The 19,208-nt window shown below is 43.2% G+C and overlaps 1 protein-coding gene and 1 long non-coding RNA gene across 3 annotated transcripts; both read left to right on the top strand.

Moving 5' to 3' along the window:
* The first annotated feature begins 2,678 nt into the window (after positions 1 to 2,678).
* Positions 2,679 to 15,836, top strand: LOC117651873. The gene is made up of 5 exons (XM_034396412.1): positions 2,679 to 2,705; positions 3,518 to 3,598; positions 4,368 to 4,535; positions 10,754 to 10,924; positions 15,552 to 15,836. The coding sequence occupies exons 2-5, from the start codon at positions 3,533 to 3,535 to the stop codon at positions 15,717 to 15,719; spliced, it is 573 nt and encodes a 190-aa protein (XP_034252303.1). The 5' UTR covers positions 2,679 to 2,705; positions 3,518 to 3,532; the 3' UTR covers positions 15,720 to 15,836.
* On the top strand, positions 11,443 to 13,910 carry LOC117651874. 2 transcript variants are annotated; one of them, XR_004588134.1, is made up of 5 exons: positions 11,443 to 12,342; positions 12,527 to 12,666; positions 12,758 to 12,898; positions 13,634 to 13,731; positions 13,817 to 13,910. It is a non-coding gene; the product is annotated as an uncharacterized LOC117651874 (long non-coding RNA). The 2 variants fall into 2 exon arrangements; XR_004588133.1 differs by having other exon boundaries at positions 12,524 to 12,666.
* Positions 15,837 to 19,208: the final 3,372 nt, after the last annotated feature.

The raw sequence follows: 19,208 nt of genomic DNA, 5'->3' as shown, positions 1-19,208 counted from the left end.
GTGCGGCCGCGTACAGCGCGTTCCCGGACGGTCCCACGGAAGACAAGACCAGACCTGCTTAGGTTAGGTTACAAGTAGGCACCGGGCAGATCCACACTTAGGTTGGGTTGGGTTAGGGGTGGTTGGGTTAGGGGTGGGTTAGGTTAGGCCCGCCCAAGAAGGCGGCTTAGGTTGGGTTAGGCCCGACCAAGATGGCGGCCCCTTAGGTTAGGCCGGCCCAAGATGGCCGCCCCTTAGGTTAGGTTGGGTTAGGCCCGACCAAGAGGGCAGCTCAGGGGGAGGGGAGGGGGATGTTACAATGGGGAATCATTACTACTAGCACACGGGAACAGTCACTGGCTGTACCTTCAATGTGAGTAAATAATTTAAAAGTATCAACTGGAGATGTTTAATTGATGGTTTTTGAACTGAATAATATCATACAATGAGACGAATCCTAACCAATTTGTGTGAAATTATTATAGTTTGATCCACCATCTTCCACGATCCTCTTTGAGCATCCAATATATTCTTTAATTTCATATGTAGATCCATTTTTAAGGGGAGGTTCTGGTGAAAATCTTGCCATTTTCCAAATGGATCCTACAGTCATAATTTGTTCGGAATATAAAATTTTTCATTGGGGAGACTAAAATTTGACTTTTGAAGGCACATGCCAGGCTGTAAACCCGGTCGAAGAGTCTTTTTGAGCCTATTTTGGCTGTATCTTAAAAAATCTCCTTGCGCATACTATTTTGTCGTAAAAGGTTGACCTTGACATTTTTCACTTCTTCGACTCATTTTCAAAAGATTCCGGCATGCATAGCTCAAAACTTCCATTATATTATTAATTATTAGCTTTTTAAGCTGAAAAGTCCCTAAAATTTGTCTATTTTGTACATTTTTGATCAATTTTAGTGAAATGCTTGGTTAGAAAGCTTGCGAATAAAAATGCAATTGACATTTTGAGATGGGCATGCCGGCATTTTTAAAAAAATGAATCGAAGAAGTGAAAAATGTCTAAGCCAACCTTTTACGACAAAATAGAATGCGCAAAGAAGATTTTTAAAGTTATAGCCTAAATGGGAGAAAAAGGCTCTGCGACTGGATTCAGGGCATAGAATGTGCCTCCCCAATGAAAAATTTTAATAAATACTTGATAAGAAATTAAATTTTTAACAAATTTTCACAGTGGGACCTATTTAGGAGAAAATAGCATTTTCACCAGAACCTCCCCTTAAGCGTAATTTATCAATGCGCTCTTTCTGAAGCGTATTTATCTACTTTTTTCCATTACGCTCTTTTTCAAGCGTAAAATTAACCCCCCTTGGAAAAGTGCTCTTGTTTTCAAGCGTATGTCATTTTACGCTTGAACCCAAGCTGAGAAAATTTTACGCTTGAAAAGCAGGCGTAAGGTTACGCTCTAGTTTTACCAGTGTGGCAACAAAGCTAATTACCTACTGTCCCCAGTTACCCCCGGTCATGGGGTAACTTGGGACACTCTTTCGAGACCGCTTGGAAACGATGTAATCGAGGCAAATGAACCAGACAAGCATGAAATCATGGAGAAAGGGTCAAACTTCAACATAGTTAGGATCCAATGGTCTGGGTTGAGAATCTTGCCTCTGGCGTTCAAAAAACGTGAAAAAGTGTCCCAAGTTACCCCCGTTGACGGTACGCGATGGGTACTCAGTGATGACTCCGTCACGTCGACACGGTGGGCACGATAGTGGCCGGCCAACCGGAATGGAGACAAAGAGCTGATGCGCCATAGCATGGTGCTTAAACGATGTCCTGGCGTAACAGTGCTTAAAAAGGGCTGGTAGCGCCACGGGGGGCGTGCCTTCAGGGTTTGGTCACGGCCAAGGACTGTTAGCACTGAGTGTGTAGAGCCCTTCCTCTGCGTCATCTTGCAGGGGGGATTACACTTATCGCTTCTCGGATTGGGTTAAATAATAAATAATCTAAAAGAATAAATTACAAGTTATAAACGCGAACGCGACGTGACGAGGGGTTAAAATTTGGCTATTTAAGATCAAGGTGAGGGAGTCCGCACAGGCAGTAGCACTCCACGCCGAGGGGGAAAGCACTCGCGTAATAGTCGGGTCCGTAATAGCACGCGTAATAGTGTGCGTAATAGTAGCGTAATAGCTGAAATTCTCAAAATTTGATCTATTTTAGGGGTTTTTTGGTCTGTTTTCAGCTAAATCGCTACATTTTGAGGCGTAATAGAGCGTTATAGGCGCAATAGTCGGGTCGCAGGTTTTAGGAGTGATTTCCCCCTCGCTCCACGCACTACATTAAGGCATGCCAAGGCGCAGCGACTCTCTCAGATAGCGGTACTTGTCAGGTATTCACTGGGCCATGATCAGAAATCAATGTGTCAAGTGTCGTCTCGTACGAAACCTCCCTCACACTTTGATCTTAGCCAAAAGGCCGAGAAGCGATTTAGCGTTCTGGTATACCAGAACAGAAACGATTGTTGGGATTTCACGAAGTTGTGCTCATATTTCTTCCTCGGTACGCTTGCGTAGTCTTTTTCGCGGGGCACTGTGGCAATTCACTTTACGACTCCCTCATTGCCCTGCTGTGGTGTTTGTTTATGGCGCAAAGTGTATCGCATCCCATCGTGTGACCTTGAGTCTGGGAACGGGAGCAATCGGGCTTTCAGGAACTCCGACACTCGGCCGTCACAGCACCTCTGTTGCAGCCGAAAAAGAACAAACGTAAGTCAGAGTCTCGGTCAGAGTGGACTGCACCCCCAATTTCTTACCGACTGTGAGAAATGCCGTGCAGTCATAATACTAATCTAAGTATTGGTACGTTACGATACAAACCTGCCATAATACAGACTGGTTTGTTCGTACTACGAAGAAACATGTCGCAAGGCTACTGAGAACCTGTAACCATGTACATGACATGTATGCACTAGTGTTCGTGCTTGGCAGGCATGCTCCAAGTAGAGCACACAGGTGTGAGTTGAATCTAAGTACATTGAAGTCTGAAATGGGTCCATTCAGTTTGGTTTCAATTGTTTTAGGCACTTATTTAGCTTCAACGACCACAACTTCTCTTAGCTTCAAATATTAATGACAAAATAAATCATCCTCACTCACCAAATCTCCTACAACCATAGAAAACAACCGAACAAACTTGACATCTCAGCCAGTTATTTTTAACCTGTCCCTTCAGAAAAATCCTCTGACACTGGAGGTACTTTACTTAGTTTGAATGAACTGGGCCATGGTTCAAAACATGAATCCTTTCTTTCAACATAGGAATAGTGAAATACTTTGACACAAACTTACGCAATCAAGCCAACATAATATCGTGGCAGATGCCCTCCTCGAAGTCATAAAATTTGTCAACAGAGGTATCTTTAGGAAGTGCAATTGATGGTAATAAACGAAGAGGACAGTCGTCTTTGACACCTGTCAAACTAGCATCCACCAAAATGCTCTCCACCTTTGTTGCGTGGATTCATTGTGGATGCTACGTGGCTCCATTTACATTAAGAGAGATTCTTTTCTTGTTGAAGGTCTCAACGCAACAAATGGCCGCTATGCAACTCTTCGTGACTGTGGCGCTGATACAGGCAGCTGCATCAAGAACCCTACTGGTTAGTGCACTAGGGTATGTTCATAAGTAAACTAGATCCCTCAGGCAACTTTGTGCCAAATCCACACGCTGATGATTTGGTGGATTCAGCTCCAATTTCGCCGTCAACTTTTATCATTTGTTTGAGCAAATCATGCTTACGATGGGCTGCCGTACTTTTTATGGTTTCCCTCTCGTTCCAGGAGCGTAATACCACGTTGAAACGAGCGTGACCAAATACCACGCTCGTTTGAATGTGGCTATTAATGAGCTTTAGGCCTATTGGCATTCAAACGAGCCTGGCACAATGTTGAAAGGAGCGTAATATTTTGTCGCGCTCCTTTCGATGTGATGCAACGCTCCTGGAGTGCGTAAAACTGTCACTGTTCCATGCCTTCTCCTTTTCACACTCCACTTTCGTACGTAATTTAACTCTCTTTTGCCTCTCGACTTTCTGTTCACTGCAAGAAATAACCACAACAAAAGTACACAAGTTTCTGGCATTTTTTTTATAAGGGCTTTACTGTACTTTAAATTCCACTTTGGTACAACAAATGTTGTTCATAGTACAATCGGCATGACAAATGCCGTGCAGTCCAGGCCTCGTTGTGGTTTGTACAATGCTCGTTTCTTTTTCTACAATCCCTATTGTACTATCCACACTCTCTTTCAGTTTACTGCCAATAGACTGTTCTGTAATTTGACTCTCTGAACTGTAATTCGACATTCTGAAAGCTGGCATTCGACTGTATACTGTCACTCTGTGCTCTGGAATTCAACTCTCTGTTTAGGTCCCATCGCGCCTCGTCGCAGAAGTGCCCGTCCTGCAGGCGTGCAGCGGCGTCAGGGGCAACGCGTGCGTCTTCGAGGCGCCCATCGCCAGGAGCATACACGGCCGAGGCAACTACACTTTCAGCGGGGCCTTCAACATCACGCGCAGCGCACAGCACATCGCGGAGGTGGGGAGGCCTCGGCACTCCGCTCATCCGGTGACCGTTAAAGATGCATTCTTTCTCAAACCAAATCAACTTTCCGGGTCAATGTGGAGTTTTGGCCTACCAATTTTTTTATCAAGAGGCCCTCACTAGGAGAGACTCCCTGTAAAATATTTTTGCAATTGGACCAATAGTTTGGGAGAAAATGACAAAAAACCATTTTCACCTATTTTAGCGCAATTTAAGGTTGAAAAATTTCAAAGTGTCAAAATGCTGCTAAATTAAGGTCCCATTTGCCCAATGCTTTTCTTAAATGAAAGAGCATATTGAAAAGTAATTTTGAGCCACTTTGGAGTCAGCTGACTTTACGCATTACCCCAATCGTGTAACATTATAGGAATTTTACGCAATTTTCATATCTCAAATACTCCGACTCAGAACTGGACCGAATCAGGCCCAAAGCATCCTTATATAGCCCTAACTAATATCCCAAGTAGTCATCAAAAATATATTTTATTTGTGGATTCTGGAGCCAACTTTATAATCTGAAGTCTTTGTAACTCGATAAATTAACGGTTTTGGACTTGAAAGCATATTTTCTCCATCCGAACAACTCAGATGGGGCTCAAAACAGATTCTTAACTAAAAGTAAATTTCTCTTTTGTAAATGAGCCCAAACCAGCAGGAGGAAGGGGTCAAAACTGCCTCACAACAACTTCGACTCTTTTCCGGCAACATTCCTAAAATGTTACTCGATTAGGGTAACGCTTAAAGTGAGCTGCCTCCAATGTGGCTTTGACATAGTACAAGGTAGGTTTACGCCAGACCGCGTCTTGTCGTAACAGGCTTCGCGATGTCTCGCTGCCTGCTCCTCCAATCCACGCCTGGCGTACCTACCTTGGCCTGCGGCGCTAGCCTGCCTGCGGCAGGCAATGGGTTGTCCGTTGTCGGTTATTTTTTAACTTGTTGAATGCTGGGGGGCTCCGCCCCCCAGACCCCCCTACATTCTAAATAGAGTTGTTTTATCTACAGATAACACGATCTTGACCCTTGTCACTTTTTAACTTGTCGTGGCTGGGGGGCTCCGCCCCCAGACCCCCCTTTCTCCAAGACAGAAGTGGTCTATCTGCAGAAATCTCTATTTTTCGCCGTTTTTTAGGTGTTTTTCGCCTATAAAAACTGAACCAGTTGAGCTAGGATGGTGAAATTTCGCGTGTGCCGAGCCAAGGACATACCCAAGAAGTGTGCAAAATCTCACCGAGATCGGCCGAGCCGTTCAGGAGGAGTAGTGCGGACACACAGACACACAGACAGACAGACAAAACTTTTCAACCCCACTGGAGTAACAGGCTTCGCTATCGCTCAGCCAAAAAGAAGCATCAAAAATCTGTCTTTAGACAAAAGCAATGAAATGACCACCAGAAAAAATAATGTTTATCTAATGAGACAGGCCCTTCACCTTATGCTGGAAATGATGTTTTCAGAGGGGAACCACTTACTATGAATTACCTTGTTTTCTTCTGGTGGCCATTTCATTGCTTTTGTCTAAAGACAGATTTTTGATGCTTCTTTTGCTATGTCAAAGCAACATTGGAGGCAGCTCACTTTAAGCGTTACCCTAATCGAGTAACATTTTAGGAATGTGGCCGGGAAAGAGTCGAATTTGTTGTGAGGCAGTTTTGACCCCTTCCTCCTCACTCTCATTCGAGGAACGTGACATCACGTTGAAACGAACGTGACAAAATGTCACATTCGTTTGAGCATTGTGTCACATTCGTTTGGGTGTGAATTGGCCAAAAATCAGGTAGTTCACATTCAAACGAACGTGACACAATGCTCAAACGAACGCGACATGTTGTCACGTTCGTTTCAACGTGGTGTCACGTTCCTGGAATGAGAGTGCTGCTGGTTTGGGCTCATTTACAAAAGAGAAAGTTACTTTTAGTTAAGAATCTGTTTTGAGCCCCTTCTGAGTTGTTCGGATGGAGAAAATATGCATTCAAGTCCAAAACCGTTAATTTATCGAGTTACAAAGACTTCAGACAGGGTTGCCAGCGACTCACTATTGTCACTATTTTTCACTATTTCCAAAGTGCCCTCACTATTTCCACTATTCTGGAAATTTTGTCACTTTTGTCACTTTTTTGGAGCTCGCGGAGGGTATCATGTCCATTTTACTTCGTTATAAGCGTAAATTTGCCTTTGGTTCAAAACACTGTTCAAATCACCCGCCGCCGGTTTCGTGAAGTCTATCGAGGTATCGAACCGCGCGGCAGCGCTGTGTCGGAAGGCGGTGACTGTTGACGAGGGGTCCTATGCAAATGATCTTATCTGGGCGTTCGCCCCAAGAGAATCTTAGCCTTAAGGCAGGTGTATTTCACTCAGTTCGATCGTTCTGGACGGACACGAGAGTAAGCGGAATACATTTCTACTTGCACTTTTACTTGTTTAGATCTTTCATCTTAGGGTTTAAGTGAATTCTATCACAAATCATATTGATTTGCAGCCAAATCAAATGACAAATGAGTAAAATTTGTCTGCGTTTAAGATAATATTCACTTGGGGGGAACGCCCAGATAAGATCTTTTGAATATGACCCCGCGTTGTGGTTGTGTTACGTCGCGCGGTCAGGCGAGTGAATTAGGAGGCGGCCGGCTTCTATTGCGGGCGAGATAGGCCAGTCTATCTTATCAGATTTATTTGTATTTTTTGAGAATTTGGTTCAGTTTTATATTTTAAGTAGAGATGTATCCTAACACCGTTTTGTTTTTAAAGCTTTTGCTTTAATGCTTCTCTTTTTGTTCTTTCGAGTTTAAAAGTTCCCGTTAACTTTACAGAACCATTCCATTGCCTCTGTTTCACGCGCCTTTTTCCGGTTTTATGGTCCTTACACCCACATACCATGTATTTGAGCTCCAATTAAGTGCCAAAAGCGATAATTTTCTACAGATCATAGCAAAATTTAGTCTAAAAATGTAACTTTATTGTCACTATTTAGCAAAAAGACGTCACTTTTTTGTCACTATTTTAAAAGGTGCTAAGTCACTTTTCTACTATTTTCAACAGTCCTGGGCGCTGGCAACCCTGACTTCAGATTATAAAGTTGGCTCCAGAATCCACAAATAAAATATATTTTTGATGACTACTTGGGATATTAGTTAGGGCTATATAAGGATGCTTTGGGCCTGATTCGGTCCAGTTCTGAGTCGGAGTATTTGAGATATGAAAATTGCGTAAAATTCCTATAATGTTACACGATTGGGGTAATGCGTAAAGTCAGCTGACTCCAAAGTGGCTCAAAATTACTTTTCAATATGCTCTTTCATTTAAGAAAAGCATTGGGCAAATGGGACCTTAATTTAGCAGCATTTTGACACTTTGAAATTTTTCAACCTTAAATTGCGCTAAAATAGGTGAAAATGGTTTTTTGTCATTTTCTCCCAAACTATTGGTCCAATTGCAAAAATATTTTACAGGGAGTCTCTCCTAGTGAGGGCCTCTTGATAAAAAAATTGGTAGGCCAAAACTCCACATTGACTTGGAAAGTTGATTTGGTTTGAGAAAGAATGCATCTAAACTGGGTCGCATCTTTCCCGATTATGTCGGGACCAGGGTCATTGAATTCGTCTCGTCGCCCTAATCTCAAAAATATCCCTGTATGCCGTGCTAGCACTTCTTGAGGCCGAAATAGTATTTCCGCTCATGTAACCCGCCTGGCACCACCGATTTGTTAGTTCGCCAAACTTGAGTGCCCTCCAAATCTAGAAAATCTGGTTCAACTCCTCTTGTAGGCCGCACAGACGACGTCGTCGACGACAACACACATACTCAAAGGCAATCATAGCCCCCCCCCCCCCCAAATGCCCTCCAAGTCTGGAAAATGTGGTTCAACTCCTCACTGTGGCAAAAAGGTACGGACAATTCTGTTAATTTTTTTGCCAGAATTCTCCGTAGCCCTCTTATCAATATTCGCCGTAGGCTCTTACAGTATTTTCCGTAGGGCCGCACAGTATTCTCTGTAAGTCCGCACAGTCTTCTCCGTAGGACATGGAAGACTGTATAGTCCTACGGAGATCACTGTAAGGTCCTACGGAGAATACTGTGCGGTCCTACAGAAAATACTGTAAGAGCCTACGGAGAATATTGATAAGGGGGCTACGGAGAATTACCACAAGCTGTTTACAGAATATTCCGTAGCTTTTTGCCACAGTGCTCTTGTAAGGGAGGGCGGGGCAGTTTGAAACAGGGGCAGTTTGAAACAAACACCAATATTAAAGCAATGAGGGCTGCCGAAGGAAATGTGAGTGTGCACAATCTTCTATTTTCATGATCTTACTGATTTGCGATCGGCACGGTCGTCAACGGTGCACTTTAGTGGCCTTGAAAACAAGGTGAAACTTCGGTAACATTGAAATTGGCCTAAACTTCAATTTCTAAGTCACGGGAGTTTCCGTCTGGGTTTTGCTAGTAAGCAATCATCTCCCGCGCACTTAATTAATCTTTTAGTACCATATTAGACCAACGTAACGCACCCTCGGACACTGACGTAGCCCTCACCAAGTCCGGCGGGGAGCAGCACAACTGGAATGGTGCCCTCTGGGGCAGTTTGAAACAGATGTGGATGGGGCAGTTTGAAACACAGCAATATCACTAGAAAAAACGTTTTATATTATGGAAAGCGAGCATAACGATGGAAGTTCGTAATTCCAGATGGCATCAATGGAGACTAGGGGTGGTCGAATGTACACTTTTTTCGAAATCTCAAAAGTTAGATGGCGCATTTTGTAGTATTTTTTCTGCTGATTCCGAATATGTACTTGGTTTTGAGAAAGGAGTGAAACCGAGGGCGCTACCAGCCTTTTAAGTTTTGAAAAATTGCTTAAAATGCGAATTTTTAAAATTTTACTTTTTCTCCGTTTGAAAATCACAGTACATTTTCGGAATCGGCAGAAAGAATGCAACAAGATGCGCCATCTAATTTTTGCATAATTTTTGCAAAATTGACATTTTGAGAAAAGTACGCTCTTAAGGGTGGTCAAAAACACTATTTTCGTCAAAATATCCATTTTGCAAAAATTATGCAAAAATTAGATGGTGCATTTTGTTGCATTCTCTCTGCCGATTCCGAAGATGTACTGTGATTTTCAAACGGAGAAAAAGTAAAATTTTAAAAATTCGCATTTTAAGCAATTTTTCAAAACTTAAAAGGCTGGTAGCGCCCTCGGTTTCACTCCTTTCTCAAAACCAAGTACATATTCGGAATCAGCAGAAAAAATACTACAAAATGCGCCATCTAACTTTTGAGATTTCGAAAAAAGTGTACATTCGACTACCCCTAATGGAGACGTTGTATGTTTGACCCGTGTTTCGCATCAAAATGCAACGTTTATGGACTGTTGCATGTTGTAAACTTTGCGGGCAGGAAAAGGCCTTTATTTCAACTCAAAAACAGTAATGTGTGCTAACAACTTTTGTTCGTCTCTCTGAGACGAATCAATTGCCATACGCATTTTCAAAAAAATTCGCATTTTGAAAAATATGCTTTTTTGGCTTTTAAATTATTTGCAAAAATGTTGAAAAAGTTCGTCAAAATGTCAGCACTTGCATGGCAACGTCTGTTTGAGTCTATTTGAATCTATTGGAGTTGTGTACGCGGCTCTTCTTGGCCCGTGTTGACTTCCATACAGCTGTTTCAAACTGCCCCATCGCTGTCTCAAACTGCCCCGGCCAGGGGCAGTTTGAAACAGATGCAAGGGTTGGAGTTTCACCTTATTATTAACTTTAAACGAAGTTGTAAGCGTCTGCGGGCGTTTTCTAGTCTAGATAATGAGTCATTCTATCAATCTAGTGCAAACACGCAGCATATAGACCAACAGTACGATTATAATAACGAAATTCCAAATTCTGTTTCAAACTGCCCCACCCTCCCTTAGGCCGCATAGACGACGTCGTCGACGATGACAACACATAGACTCAAAGGCGATCATAGACCCCCCCCCCTCCTCCACTGCATATTGTTTGAACAAAAGGGCACGCCAGAAAGGACTTGTCTGTTGTGAGCGTTGCCACCGCTTGAGGTTCAATTTCCCCCTTTTAAAGCCTTGTTGGTCCAAGGTCCAAGTGCAATGGAATGGATAGCGCCCTGTTAGGCATGGTCTCACATCTTAGCAATCACTACTCGTGAAGATTGCCTGATATAATTAGCCTTGCGCGGCAATAATTATTGTTAGGTTTGTTGATAGATTTTGTTGGATTTTACGCGATGCCGGGACGTCGTATCGAGCAACACGTGCGAGCACTTCCACACGTGGCGACTCCACCGCAACGCTTGCCGCACGTGGATGGACCCTGAAGCTCCGTGGGCCAGTTTGGTCAAGGCCTTCTCCAGTAGCTATCAGTGCCCGACCAAGGAGGTGAGCGTTCCTAGGAAGTGCCTACCGAAATGAGAAATGACTAGTAAGGTAAAAAATCAATTGTGGGTCACGGATCAATTGTGGGTCATTTTTTTTCGACGGGTCACCGCAGACCCGATGGAGATTGAATCGATTTGAATTTCGCGGTAGACCTTTCTCCAACCTCTCTTTGTCTCCCCAAATAGCGTGTATGTACGAGCGACGACTGTAACGGCTCCTATCAGGCTTCAAAGGAAGGCCCTTCAAAAAGTCTTGAAAATGGCGCCCATCCAACGAGGCGAAAAATCGTGTGTTTTTCAAATTGCCACCGTGAAGCTATTACGAAGTGAAACGGGACGCCCTTGCTGATTTAGGTTCATAATAGGTCAGGGAACATAAATTTACCATAGTACAGCCGAAATCATGCGATGCCATGGTGCGCGGGTGATGGCAAAGTAGCGTTCGCTACCATGTCAGGCCCATTATTTTAGACGAATTTCACGGTACCCGGGTGGAAGGATCTGTAGTTGGACTGTAGTTTGAACTGCAGTACAAAACTGTAGTCCGGAAACTGCAGTCAAAAGTGACTAAGAACTACAGATTTAACTGTTTGCGTCATCACAGTAAGATCTGCACTCCGTAAGTGTAAAATAATCTACAGTTTTACTGCAGTCCCTTTTGATTTGATGTGTTCAGATTAGAAAGTAGTTCTGCAAGTAGTGAAGACTCAGTAAAAAGTGTAAATAAAGAGCAATGCGGGGATACATTCTTAAAGAACACCTTGCACTGAAGTTCATCTTCAGTTCTGTGTGACAACAAAAGAGTCCAAATATCTAAATTTCTGAAAAATAAGAGCTAAGAAAATAAAGTAACGTCATTGTAAAATAAAATATAAAAAAAACTTATTTTTTTTAGAACGTGTATCTTAATTTATGGGTAAGAGTTCCTTTGCGTGGCTAAACTCATATCCACATGTCTCTCCAGTTTCCGACGGACCTTCGGGAACACCGAACCGAACCTTGGCGCGCTCGGGAGCCGAACGAGTCGGACTTGACGGTTCCGAAAACAAATGACTGTCGACTCGCTGATTCTTGGGGCGATATTTGTCGAAGTGAGCTTAGAGTGGCGGGATTCTTACTGTGGCCTGTGAAGATTCGAGTGTTAATGCCGATAAGATTGGCGATTTTTGCGGCGATTTTTGGCGATTCGGGGGGCTCGTGTCGCGTTTTGGCGATTGCAGCGCCCCTCTCGGCGATTCGGAGCACCCGGCAACACTGGCGCCGGCCGAGACGAGCGGCAGTCGCTCCAAGATGGCGTCTTCCTTCAGCTTTCATGTTCGTGTCGTCAGCCAAACGTTTTAGTGTTTACTGAAAAAGACTGGGCCGCAAACATCACGGTGGTTACCATGTCAATTTGGAAGTGCTATTATCACAGAGGAGGTAGGTTTTTGGTTTGAAATTGTATCAGTTTCAGTTGTGGTTCCAGTGCAAAGTCGTCTAGTGTTCTGTGTGTATTCTCAGCCCATTCTCTGTAGCTCAATACTTCTTGTTATTAGTGCGAGTGCGTTGTTAGTTTTACAGAGAAAAACTCTCTTAGTGACGCAAATGTTCATTATTTCAGCAGTCGTGCTCACCGTGACGGCGACGGGCGGCAGCGACGCGACAGGTCTGGTCTGACTTAACCTCCTGCTCTGTACACAACTGTCCCAGAACTCCAAGCAACTGCAATAATGCTACGAACTGTTTATGGATTCCTATGGACCAGTAAGTATGCAAATCAGATTTTTATTAAGATCTGCTTTTTGAAAATTTAACTTTGGTTCTGTGTAATCTGAGTTTTCTCTGTAATTTGTAGGATGTTGAGCGTTCAAGTTCAAGTTCCGGGTTCCAACTTAGCAGCCTAGGGGTGGCTTCACATTCACATCTAGGTCTACTGGTGTTCTAACATCTGGCCTGGAGTAACCATGAATTGGCTGCTGAACGTTTCCGATGCTTGGTGAGTGTTTTTGAATTTCCATTTAATTTTTAACTTCAACTGTGTCAGGAGTTTTATTTCTGGTCTGGTCTAGTAAAGAGAATTGTTTTCATTATGATAGGCCCCTCTGTGCACATTTGTTTAGTGTTGACCAGAGTAATAATTACAATTTGAAAATTTAGAGACCTGCTTTCCATAAACTTAGTCGAAGATGCTGTATTGTGCCAATATTTGTTGTTTATAAAATTAAACATCTTGCGCTTACTATTTGAACGGAATTGGTTAAACTAGACTTAACTTTCTTCCTCCGCTTCTAGTTGACAGATTTAGGAGTTATGAAATTACACAATCATTAAAATACTTCTCTGGTAATTTACTAATGAAAATATATTACCAACAACAAGAAGTTTTGGATAGCTATTTTATAAAATAATTGGTAGATGTGCTCATGATTTTGTACTGGCTGCAGTGCTGTGAAAATGCCTTAGTCTGTAGATTCTGGGTTGTGAAAGACAGCAAAGGAGAGATAAACCTTTTCCGTTCCTATTTTAAGCGAAATCTATTTTTTTAGTTAACGACAAGTACTAGCACATCTGCAGCCTCTTCGACTGGATGTGGCAAGTGGCAACAGCCTCATTTTGAAAACGTAGTTAACTGTGGAATGAATTTATTTGTAAGACTAAATATTTGTTATACAGAACTTCTTCTCCCTTTCTTTGCCTGTTATTTACTTGTTTCTTTGTCCATTTCAAACAGATGCTGTGACACACTCACTGACAAGTATAAGATTGCATGTTGCTTGGCTGGAGACTTGAGAATGGCCTTCTTCACCATGAAACTGGACTTGACTTTGGGTGAGTAATTAATCTGTGTCAAATTCCAAATCAGTATGCCAAACTTGCATTAACTTATCCATGCCTTGCTTTTGTTTCATTGCAGATAACCAACTACATAATTGATTTATAAAGAAAATTGTGTTTTGAATGTTTTGTATGGCCTGCTCTGTTGTTCATTAAAAATTGTATGTTATTCACCAGAGTGTTTGTTCAAGAAAACCTTTGCTTCAACATTTTATGTCATTTATCACAGTGTTCAAAAATACTTTTGTGACTAATTTAAATTGCTGAATCCACTTGCAGGCTGCGCAGCAGTAGATTTTGCAGAACTTGGAAGTTTTGCAAAATTTACTGTTGCGCAGTATGCAGGTGGATTTAGAAATTTAATTTAGTTGGAAAAGTAGTTTTGAATACAGTGATATTATTCTCAAAAGTCAACTTAAACTGTACTAGAACTGCAGTGAGAACAAGGGGAGAACTGAGAAGGGAACTGCCGTAAACTGCAGTTGTCCAAAACTATAGTAGCCAAAAACTATAGTTGTCCGAAATAACTGGTACTTTTACTACAGTTTAACTGTACTTTGGGCTTCACTCTTTTTGCACTCCAGCAATAGTTAAACATTATTTTAACTGAAATTATATGTTAGTTTTAACTAGAGTCAATAACACAAAAAAACAGTAGAATATTCTTATAGTGCAAACTACAGATCCTTCCACCCGGGTAGTTTTTTCTGATAATTTTTTGTTTTCTGCGCTTGAATGACTGGTATCGGAGTAAATTCCATTTTTCTGCTGTCACATTTAGTACTACGATACGAAGGTTACGTTAAGCTTAGGCTACAGCCCCGAATGACAACGCTAGCTCTTACTTCAAGTCTGCCGTAAGGCTTTTTTTTTGTCGTTGGGAGGGGGGGACGCATTGCGGGGCTTACGTAGCGCCCGGAAGGGGACCACTCTCCAACTGCATGCTAGGCACCCGAGGCCAGTCCGGCCCTGTTATAACGAGTCAAATCAACCCCTATAGACTAAATATTCTGACTGAAATAGATAATATACTGTAGCAATACCTCACGACAGGGTGTGTTGTTGCATTGTCTACCACACCGGCGGCCCAAGAATATGCAACACAAGAGCTTCATCTCCAATCCAGGACGTTTAACTCACATTAAAATTAGCCTGTTTATGTATTTTTCCTCTTAAAGTGAAAAACGTGCTTGCTTGGTTTATTGAGAACCAAGGGCCTTTAATCAATGAAAATAAGAAAATATCTTGCAAAAGTGGTCAATTTACAAGCAAAAGGCGAAATGGCCCACAATTGATATGACCCGCAATTGATTCATTGTGCTACAGATCCTGCAGTTTTCACAATTCCGAAAAATAAATTCAAAAGTGAAATCCTCTCGCAGTTAAGCAAATCATATCCAAATTTGAGCTTTCTACAATGCTGACCCACAACTGGTTCCAAAAATCAATTGTGGGCCAAAACAGACTATTTTTAAAACAGCCGTAGCTTAGTAACTAAGGATGATAGACGGGGCTACTATGCTGCAAAACTTAGTCCAAGGACCATAGTTGAAGGCCGCACATGCTTTATTGTCACCAGGTCAGAATTAAAGGCCTTAATTTGGAATTTTCACAAATGTGACCCACAATTGATTTTTTACCTTACACAAAGTCAAGGTGCTGGAGTTCGTTGCCTTTGGCATTGTCAAGCAGAGGGGCGTTCGCAGGAATACTTCAACCTGAAGCAATGCTTACTGTGCACATTGTTGCTGAGCCTTCGACACTTCGTATTTATATCTGAAGCTTGGCAAAGGGTTAAAATTTCCGTCTTTCAGGGTACGTACCGGATGAAGGACGCCACACTGGACACGAAAGGACTCTCTTTGTTGAACCTGCCTCTGGAAGGTGCAGTTTGGCAGACGACAATTACCTTCGTCGAACCGACGGGCAGCACTCATTATTGCATCGAGGGCACCACGGTGTTCCACAGAGTCCGCGCTTGAGGGGGCACCAAACTGCGAGAACAATATATACTTCCAACAAATTTTTAGAGGTATTTGAAGAAAGCGAGAAACATTACATGCACTGCAAGAAAAAACCACAACAAAAGTACACAAATTTCTGGCAAATATTTTATCAGGTTTTTATTGTACTTTCAAAGTACAACAAGTGTTGTACAAAGTACAATGGAACCGGCATGACGAGTGCTGAGCAGTCCATGCCTCGTTGTGGTTTGTACATTTCTCGTTGTACTTTCTACAATACCTGTTGTACTTTTATTGTACAGTTTTTGTTGTACATTTGTTGTACTATTCACACTTTTTCTTGCAGTGTGCCTTTATCTTGCAACCGTTTTAAGTTGTGCTGTAGGCGAAAATTACGCTTTTCATTTCCTACTTGATAATTAAAAATATTTTCTATTATTATCAAAAAGCCAATGAACAAACAAAAGAACCCCTACCAAAAATGTTTTGAAAGTTGAGATTGCCCTATCCTTAACCTAAAGCGTGTCTTCATTGCGACAACTCACCCATTGGTTTTTCCACATCGGCTAAAGTGATGCTATATTGCTCATGTAGTGGCCAGTTACGCCTAGAAATTTCAGCTTTGACACTGCAAATCCAGTGGCAAATTTCCTCGCCACTGGAGTGGCGTCTTTTCTTAAGCGCCAAAACTTGGCGTTCCCATCACTGGTTTCCGGATCCCCAGCCAAATTTTGGCGTTACACAGAGAGCGCCAAAATTTGGCGTTCCATTCCCCAGAGCACCACAGACCAGAACGCCAGAAAATGGCGCTGCAAAAGAAATGCAATAATTTGGCTTGGAAAGCAATACCCGTTCACATGAAAATAAATGTGCATACAACAGTTTACAGTGCTTAGGATCCCCACGGTAAAAGTGCCGCCTTGAAATCCAAGCGGATGTCTTGATAATATTTCCAAGAGGTTTGAGTGAATTTTCAAAGTGGTCTAAATCAAAATCTTTTTTCAGAAATGGATTCGTCTCGTCAAGACAAACAAAAAATGTCAACATATGTCATAGGTTTGGATGGAAAATGAAAAGGCTATTCATCTATAAACTTTCTAAAATGGCCAAAAAATGACCTTTCTAGTACTTTTGAAGCTCAATAACTTTTTCATTTCCCATTCAAACCTATGAGGTGTGTTGACATTTTTTGTTTGTCTTGTCGAGACGAATCCATTTCTATAAAAAGATCTTGATTTGGCCCACTTTGAATATTCACTCAAACCCCTTGGAAATATAACAAGACATCCCCTTGGATTTCAAGGCGGCACTTTTACCGTGCCTAGTTCAAATCACAGCAATTATACTATGAAAAGTTGAACTGGATCAATAAAATGCAAGACCTGCATCTGTATTTTCAGGTCACGTTTCAATGCCGCTGACCAACTATTGAATCGATTTGAGCTAGGGATCCTAAGCACTGAAAACTATTGTGTGCACATTTATTTTTCTGTGAACGGGTATTGCTTTCCAAGCCAAGTTATTGCATTTCTTTCGCAGCGCTATTTTGTGGCGTTCTGGTCTGTGGTGCTCTGGGGAATGGAACGCCAAAATTTGGCAGGGAATCCGGATATCAGGGATGGGAACGCCAAATTTAGGGGGTTAGGGAAAGACGCCACTCCGGTGGCGAGGAAACCTGCCACTAGACTTGCTGTGGAGGAACTTTGCGTCGAGGTCGGTCCAGGTATCTGCAGTCACAGCAACTCAATCCCTATGTATTTGACCTTTTCGTCTGCCACCCCAGCCTTTGCATCCTGGGACTGGTCATACACACTTTTCATGATACAGTAGTTTGAGGATGCCTGGTTAGACTTCAGGCGACCACTGCACCACAAGACACCCCAATGTCAATGCACGTCTGTATAAGGTTTTCAGCCCCGAAGTCAGCGAGACTCTCCCGGAACACCATGTTAAATGAACAGAACAGCGCTGCACCTATGGCAATTTTTAAGCGGTCTTGCTACCGCTTCTAGCTCTGCATCCGATCCCACTCATCCCATCCCATCCATCGCGCCATCCATCCATAGAGTGCGCTCTGAGGGGATTGCGCTCTGAGGGGATTGCATGGTCGTGGTTCGTCGTCGTCGGTCGTCGTCGCCCGCGCCGCCGCCCGCGCCGCCACGCCGCGCCAGTCCCCACTCCTCATAGCCACCCCCTCCCTCCTTGCCCCTTCTCTGCCCGGCCTCCCCTGCCTGTCCACGGCAAGACCGCTTTGCTAAGCTTCCCTGGCGGAAAGCGCTACAACTATTTCACGTTGAGAACGCGTTGCAAGTGCGTTGAGAGTACGTTTTGACGACCAAACGTGCTTTTGACACAGTTTTGACGCAGAATTGCGCGTTGAAAGTACGATTCATGAACGCTCTCTCAACGCGCTTTTTTTGTTGATCAACAACGTGCTTTTTACGCACTCTCAACGTAGTATTACGCGTTGAAAGCACGATTCCTGAACACACTTTCAACGCGCTTTTCTTGTCGATGAACAACGTGCTTTTTACGCACTCTCGACGCACAATTTCGCGTTGAAAGCACGATTCATGAACGCTCTCTCAACGCGCTTTTCTTGTTGATCGACCACGTGCTTTTTACGCACTCTCAACGCGGCGTTACACGTTGAAAACACGATTCAAGAACGCGTTTTTATCGTACTTTTCTTGTGGACCAACAGCGTGTTTTGAACGCACTCTCAACGCGTGATAACGCGTTTAAATTACGTTTCGTAAACGCTCACCCAACGCACTTTATTTGTGGGTTAACAACACGCTTTTCAAACACTCCCAACGCAGTGTCAAGCGTTGAACGCATGTTTTGTAACTTAGGTCACAGCGCGCATCTTCACGAAACGCGGTCACAACGCCTTCCCCTTGTGTATTGATAAGACGATTTGGCAATTTGGTCTCCGTCGCCCCTTTCTTAATCCGGGGTGCACCCACACCGCCACGCCGCAACGCCCTGTTTCGCACCTTGACGCCTCTGCACTGCAAACCTGTCTACTAAGTACACACTTACAAATGCATTGCTTGTAAGTACACACTTACGAACGCATGCTTGACGCCGCATAACTCCATGCGTCAAGCATGCGTTTGTCAGTGTGTGCTTGCAAGCCTGCGTTTGTAAGTGTGTACTTAGTAGACAGTTAGGTTTGTATTGAGAGGGGCAGTGCGACAAAACGCTTATGGTGGCTTCGGGAATCGGATTTCATCTGTATTTGGGGACGCGGAATCCACCTTTACTGAGAATAACAAGGTGTTTAAAGAATGAGGGCAACTGATAAAGGCGGTCTTGCGAAAGGGCCAATGAAAGGGAAGTTCTCTGTGAGAAATTGGCACGCCGGCCGAAAATCCAGTATCCTGATTGGCCGAGAGAAGATACCGTTTTTTTAATAGTGCTGGCCGCGCCAGCACGCCCTGCGCTGCAATGTCCGTCGGCCTGGCCGCTTACCGCCGTCCGCACTGTCTCTGCCTGCCTGCC

Source organism: Thrips palmi, unplaced genomic scaffold, assembly GCF_012932325.1.
Source record: "Thrips palmi isolate BJ-2018 unplaced genomic scaffold, TpBJ-2018v1 HiC_scaffold_6, whole genome shotgun sequence".
In the NCBI taxonomy this organism is placed as follows: Eukaryota; Metazoa; Arthropoda; class Insecta; order Thysanoptera; family Thripidae; genus Thrips; species Thrips palmi.
The sequence above is the reverse complement of the archived record's forward strand: the minus strand, read 5'-3'. Positions and strand labels throughout refer to the sequence as shown.